Source organism: Pinus tabuliformis, chromosome 5_1, assembly GCF_031772625.1.
Source record: "Pinus tabuliformis cultivar Carrire ecotype Pingquan chromosome 5_1, CPIR1, whole genome shotgun sequence".
NCBI lineage: Eukaryota > Viridiplantae > Streptophyta > Pinopsida > Pinales > Pinaceae > Pinus > Pinus tabuliformis.
In genome coordinates this window covers 990193582-990200775 of record NC_142305.1, presented here as the reverse complement: position 1 = coordinate 990200775, position 7194 = coordinate 990193582, and the positions used below count along the sequence as shown (strand labels likewise).

Here is a 7194-nt window from a genome sequence, read left to right as displayed (position 1 = left end):
TTAAGCCTATCAACTTCCATTACTTATTTAACTATATAATTACATCAATCTATTCTATTTTTTTTTTTCCAAAGGAAAATCTTAATCTTTCATTATGTAAAAAAATTACATATAGTAGATGCCCAAGGCATATGCGTTGTTGTTGGCCCATGACCATTTCTAAATACATATCAAAAAGATAAAAAACCTGTACATAAATTCCTTGCAGAGTGTGTTGAGCCATATGTACATATATATTTTCAAAAAATAAACACACTGTTTTTATGTAATAAAAATTACATAAAAATAAACACACTGTTTTTATGAAATATAAAAAAAACAGTGATTTAGGTCCTCTCCACGCTATGATATTCATGACACTGGTCATCACCCTTCTCTAATTACATCAATCTATTATTTAAATGGAAAACTCCATTTCCATGTAAATCATATGTCGAAATCTATATACCACCAAATAAAACCTCACAACTAATTCCCTAAAACACGTTCGATTGTTAAGCTCCAAAAATGCCCTATATATATAAAAAGCATTTCGCCATGCACAATTTAATTTTTAATTTCCATAAAGGCAAAAACCTAAAATTATGCAGAGCTTAATTAATTTCCTTGATGAATTCATACATGCTTAGGGCAAATCGGCAAACGCGCGTATGTACTCCGAGGGACTTTCGAGGACCATAAGCCTCCCCATAACAAAATTCTTCTTCGCCAAAACGTAGTGAATTTGTGCGAGGCATGACGGCGGTGAAGAGAAAAGCCGAGGACGAAGTGCTCCAGAGCCCTGGTGATGGCGTTACCCCTCTCCTCCACAAACACCAGAGGGCCGAAGAAGATGAACAAAAGCAACTTGACAACGACGACAACAACACATATGGGTCGCAGGAAGGGACAACGGTCACATGTCTCCACGATGTGTCCTATCCGGAGGAAGGAGGGTACGTCCCCCTTGCAAGGGCCAAGAGAGATGAAGGGGCAACCGCTTCTAAGAAGGCTGCCAAGGAATATGCCTTCAAGCTTGATCCTTTTCAGGATGAAGCCATCTGTTGTCTGGAGCGAGGCGAGTCTGTTTTGGTAACTTATTTCTTCGCCTTCCCTTGAATTTCTATGTTGACGAAACTCTTACATTAATTGATGTCTCTTCATCTCGAAAACTCTCATGTGAGTGTCTGAAAGTTGGATGCTGCTTCTATTGTTATTGACGCTGTTTTGAAGGGAAGTTCAGTCACAGAGAATAATCGTAATTCCCGTAATTACTGTTTCCTCTTTTCTGTCAGCCACATACTAATGAAACGCATTGACTGCATGCTGTTCTTTATGTGACAATTTGAGTACAATTTGGTGTCAAGGTTATGTTATGGTTTTACTCAAGCCTGCCTAGTTTCGCTGCATCAATTTTTTACTTCAATGCAGATACAGTTTAAGTGAAGCCAAACTGGTCCCCATTCCTCACTTGTTTTTGTCTAACGGTGGCATAGCGACAGCCAGGAATGTTTGCGCTGTTGTGATTTCCTTTCACTTTCAGTAACCTTTTGACTGGCGAGAGTACAGAACTCTATAATATCAGCTTTTCATATATTCAAGATACACTAAGCTACCAAGACACAACCGAGCGACGATCATGAACAGCATCTCTCCATTTTCACAGATTCGGTTTAAAGGTAACCCTTTTACTGGCGAGAGTACAGAACTCTGTATAATATAAGATTTTTATACATTCTAAATACACTCAGCTACAAAGACACAACCAACCGAGGGACGATCTTGAACAACATTTCTGCATTGTCACAGATTCAGTTTAAAGTTATTGTCACAGCCCACAACTGCGCTAACACAAGGACCACGTTCACTGAGTTTTGAACCCGAGGCATCATCATGCCAAATGATCCAAGTTGCCACTAGACCATGGCCCGATGCACAGTTATGCCGTTGTGGTTGTCTCGAACGTTTGTTGGATAAATCCATCACATGTGGAGGATTGGTAATTTGTCAGATCAGTCAGTTCCTGTATGACCATCTCTCGCGTGGAGTCATCTAAAAGTAGCGTCAAAAGGCACTGTACCTTTGCAGCTTTTGACCACCGAATGTTACTGTTCGTGTTGTTTAAACATTCTATGTTTTGGCTCTTTGTTGGACATATTTTTCAATCAATTTTGTCCAAAATCCAGCTAGAATTTGGTGGAATTGCAGATTTGAGTTGTTGAGTCTGTACAATCCATGCCCACCGTTACTGTTTGTAGTCTAAACATTCTTTGTTTTGGCTCTTTCCTGGACATATTTTCCACCAATTTTGTTCAAAATCTAGCTAGAATTTGGTGGAATTGCAGATTTGAGTTGTTGAGTCTGTACAATCCATGTGTGCCAGGGGTGCTTCAGGGTGCAAACCATTTATGTATTCACAAATGCAATTTAACTGATGGAAAATTGTGATATCAGCAAGAATTGTATTTCCAGATTCCAGTGAAAAAGGCCAAAACATATAATGTTTAGACTCCACTATCTCTGCTAGGCAGCAATCACTTCTTGCGAGGAGTCATTTAAAAGTAGTGTCAAAGAGCATTGCACATTCACAGCTTTTGCTTACTGTCACTGTTTGATGGCAACCACTCTGAAACTTAAGACAAACAATCATCATTGGAATAAGAATAAATAAAAAGTTTTCGATGAGTCTGAAACTTATTCAGTTGTTAACAAAGAGCGTTAGTTATCCAGATGAATGATTTTTCCTACAAAGTCAAAGCATACTCCGATATATGTTAATTTTCTTACGAATGAAGCAAACTGTCAAACTCATCTAGTTAGTCCAGTCATAGGGTGGTTAGAAATCCATAAAAATCTTAAGATTAACAGGGTATATATTATTATATACATTCTGTTAAATTGCTAGTTATAAAATTTTTGCTGTCTTACCTTCTTACGTACACATGCAAAAAATTGGATCCCCCTGGGTCAGTTAGAGTGGGCTTTCATCAGCATCGTGTTGAGACCAACCACCACCTCCCTTTCTCAGATAGGACTTGTTAGCAGTGCCACCTATAAGAGATGGAGTTGGAGGATCACCTCCTCTTTAGATGCCCCATTTACCATGAAATTTGGGGGGGTTTGACTACCTCTATTGGGGTTTGGGTGGGTCACTCTCCATATTCTTTTGATATCCAGATTAGAGGTGTTTAACTCTTTTTATGAGGGAGTTTCTCAGTTTTAGATTACAGTTTGGTGTGGTTCTTTATGTCAAAATTCTTTTAGGAGGATCACCTCTTTCATTAATGTTCTCTGACCAACTTGGGGCACTGTGTGAACTAGGGATTCAGACTTGATTAGATCAAATTAGTGAGACTTGTGATCTCTTCCACCCCCTAGTTGGTTGATCCCTTTCTTTTGGTAAATTTTTGTGGATCTTTTGTCGTCCATAGGGATTTGTGTGGGGCCCTCTTTATATTCCTTCTCTATCTATATTAGAGGTGTTTAGCTCTTTTTATGAGGGAATTTCTTAGCTTTAGGTCATGGTCTAGTATAGTCCTCCATGTTTAGATTCTTCTAGGAGGATCACCTCTTTCATTCGTGTTGTCTGACCAACTCGGGGCACCAAGTGAGGGGGTTAAATTTTAGATATTGTAGCAAGAAAGGCTTAGTTTGACCTGTGCCTTAGTCAAATTGAGTAATTTGATTTTCCACATCAGTAGGGTGACTTGGATGGCAGTTAACTTGTGTGACATGGCCTTGTCTCCTAGTTAGATCAGCCAATTCGAGTTGGTAGGCTTGGAGTAGAGTCGTGCATGTAGTGATTGCTAAAATTTAGCAACCTAGTTCAGTTATTTTCGGTGGAACTCAGTTAACTGAGCTCAAGTCATTAATTGAGTTAGTTGAAGGCTAGTTGAGTAGTAGAACTGTTGTTAACTCATTGATCTCTCAATTAAACTAGTAAATCAGCTAAAAATAACCCAAACATGCATGGAATTTGAATTGCCTGGTTGGAGTGGAGGAAAAGGTACATTGTAATTATCAATTGTATACTAGTTGAGTTTACAAGCTTGTTAATTAAGCAGGCGATCAATTCCCTTGGAATTGTGCAAGGAAATAGGGAATTCCCCTATTATTTAGTAGCTCAATTTCTCTTGAATTGTGCAAGGAAATAGGAGGAAGCTGGAGGCTTGAATTGGCTAAGTGTTGGCCAGAGTAGGACAGTCAACAGGAGAACAAGTTTACAGTGCAGGGTGTGCTTCAAAGTTGAAGCAAGACATTGTAATAGTTTCTCATTCTCACCTGAATTAATGCAAAGCAATGAAGGGTTTTTCCTAGTTGGGTTCCCCTATAAAATCATCATGTTCCTTGTGCTTTAATGGTTTCATGTTATTGCATGTGTTTCTATCGCGTGTTTTCCTTTCTGCAGAAAAGTAAAAGAAATTTTTGTCTCTTGATTTCAGTTTTTTTTCATTAGCAGTTTGATTTCTTGCAATTTCTAAATGTTATCAGAGCCTCAAAGGACTACATAGAAACATTGTTCCACATCTTCTTTCAGAGAAATTTTGATTTGCAGAGTTTTTGGTGCAGATTCTCTTCAGAGTAGGGAAAATGTCTTACAACGGATTGAGATCGGAGTATGCCCTGGAGGGAACCTCGAATTTCATAGCTTGGAAATATAGGATGGACACTGTCCTGGATGACAATGGAGTATGGGAATATACACAAACTTATATCCTGAAACCAACCACATCAAATGCACAAGCACTTGCTCAATGGAAGAAAGACACAACAAAGGCCAAGAGGATTATTCTGGAAGATGTCAGAGAGCATGTGGTTTTGAACTTGCATGGAAAGGAGACTCCTTTTGCAATGTGGAAAACTTTCACAAATCTCTTCCAGAGTAGCGGTGATACTAGGAAATTGGCACTAAAGGACAAGTTGAGATACATCCACATGCAAAAAAATGAAACCATTCCACAACCTATCCAGATTCACTCAGGTTCGAGATGAACTTGGAGGAGTAGGGGAAAATGTGCCATAATCCGAACTTGTGAGCTTAACACTCCTTGGCCTTCCGAAATCGTGGCACAACTATCAGGATTCAGTTAATGGAAGGGACAAGCTACCTGATTGGGAGAGATTTTGGGGTTGATTTGGTGCAGGAAGACATTTCAAGGAACACTAGAGATGGAGTAACATCTAAAGTTGAGGAGGAAGAGAATTTTGCCCTGGTTGGGAAGGGCTAGAAGGCCCAAAACAAGCCAGAGTCCAGCCAGAGTCTAGCCAGAACAAAGGCAAGAAGGACCTAAGCAAGATAAAATGTTTTCATTGCCATGAATATGGGCATTATGCAACAAAGTGTCCACACAAGAAGTCTAACAAGAAGCCTTCAGGTGGAGCAGAAGGTGAAGCACTTGCCTTACAATTGTGTGGTACCTAGATTCAGGTGCCTTGTTCCATATGACAGGATGCAAAGAATTCTTCAGTAGCTTAGAGGAGAAGGATCTTCAGATGCACATAGAACTTTGGGATGATGGGAGGTATAATACCAAAGGAATTGGAACTGTAACCTTTAAGAGGGAGTCAGCCTCCCATCTTCATCTGAAAGATGTTATGTATGTACCTGGGCTGAAAAAAATTGATCTTTGTAGATGTATTGGAGATTAGAGGCTATGATGTTGTTTTCAGTAAGGGGAAAGCCTTTCTGAGACATGTAGCTACCGGGCAAGTGAAACAGATTAGAGTTGGAGTGAAAAATCTCTACAAACTTGAGGTGGAAGCTTGCGCTACATTGAGTAGCAAGGCAAAAAATGCTCAAAGTCGAGATGTTGGAGAACTCTGGCACAGGCGCATGGGCCACTTACACCATGGGGCCTTAAAAATCATGTAGCAGATTACCAATGGTCTCCCGAAATGTACCCTTAACTAGCATGATGTCTACAAGGGATGCACACTGGGGAAATATGTCAAATCCATCTTCTAGGGTCGAGATAACAGAGTTGGAGCAATCTTGGAGCTATCCACTTTGATGTATGTGGACCATTTTGTACAGCCTCTACAACAAAACATAGGTATTATGTAATTTTTGTTGATGACTTTTCTAGAAAATGCTGGATTTTCTTCATGAGGAAAAAGGATGAAGTGTTTTCCAAATTTGTTGAATTCAAAGCGTTGGTTGAAAAGGAGTTTGTTAGAAATTGAAAGCCCTGAGAAGTGACTGTTACCACCGCTTGTGGGTAGTATGCATAAGAGGGTTTTTTTCTCCTATATGGTCCTCACCTGGCAGCCCCTTGCAACCCCTAGATAGCTCGATGTGCCATTTTTCTCCGCCATTTGAGCCAGCCATGTGGTCCCTTGCCCATTTGTTATGAATGTATGTTTGAAGGTGGGCCTCTTGACCCCAAAGGTATAACTTTTCATTGGAATAGTCGAGTAATTTTTCTTACTTGTCATGGGCACTTTTGGGCATGGATTGGTGGGGGATTCGGTGGTAGGTTAGGTCTGTATTCTTGTCTCCATTGCCTGATTTTGTGGTTACCCTTGTATCCTAGTCTTGTGGGATCTCCTTTACTGGCCATTAGCTTTAGCGCTGGCACTACATGGGAAATCCCAATTTTGGTTGCGTGGTCCCGCTTCTCGACACCGCTAACATTACTCCCCTTCCACTCATTTTAGCCCCGTTAATCTCTTTTCCCACTCGGGTCCACATGTGTTCACTAGCTCCACATAGGGTTAGCCTTCCCCCTCCCCTTGTCCACACCTTGGGTTAGGCCTGGAACAATGCCTTGGAGGTTGATGCAGCTAAAAAGAAAATAAAAAGCATAAATTGGCCACTCTTAACAAGAAATGTACCACAAAATGCAAAAGATGGTCGAGACACACAAATTTAGCACGTGGGCAAAAGCCAAACATGAGCTCTACCCCTTATCCATGGCCATCACCCTGGTTCTTATGGGCCCTAGATGAGCCCTCTCCATCATCAAGGAACCCATCATTGTCCCAACCCTTGGTGGGCGATGAACTGCCCGACCTTAATGGGGTATCCCCACTATATATTACACATCATGCTCTCCATCCCCTGGAGCTCCAAGCAGTTATGAAGAAAAATCAATTAAAGGCTAAAGACATATGAAGAAGGGTGGAAAAAAGAAGGCTAGGGTAACACATGTACCACGATTTGCTCCCTCCTACACTCATATACTTAGGTGTGGGCTTCCCTTATTATAGTTACCC

At 40.5% G+C, this 7194-nt stretch overlaps 1 protein-coding gene across 3 annotated transcripts in view; it reads left to right on the top strand.

The window, feature by feature from the left end:
- The first annotated feature begins 620 nt into the window (after positions 1 to 620).
- MTR4 (RNA helicase, ATP-dependent, SK12/DOB1 protein) overlaps positions 621 to 7194 on the top strand; it is a 330317-nt gene continuing 323743 nt past the window's right edge. For 2 of the 3 annotated variants that reach the window (XR_016260991.1, XR_016260990.1), the window contains exon 1: positions 621 to 1071. Coding sequence is in view for 1 of the 3 variants with exons in the window: in XM_089433314.1 (XP_089289440.1) it covers positions 736 to 1071 (336 nt within the window). In the remaining 2 variants the exon portion in view is untranslated. The remainder of the gene's footprint in view (positions 1072 to 7194) is intronic. The other variant, XM_089433314.1, reaches the window with a different exon arrangement.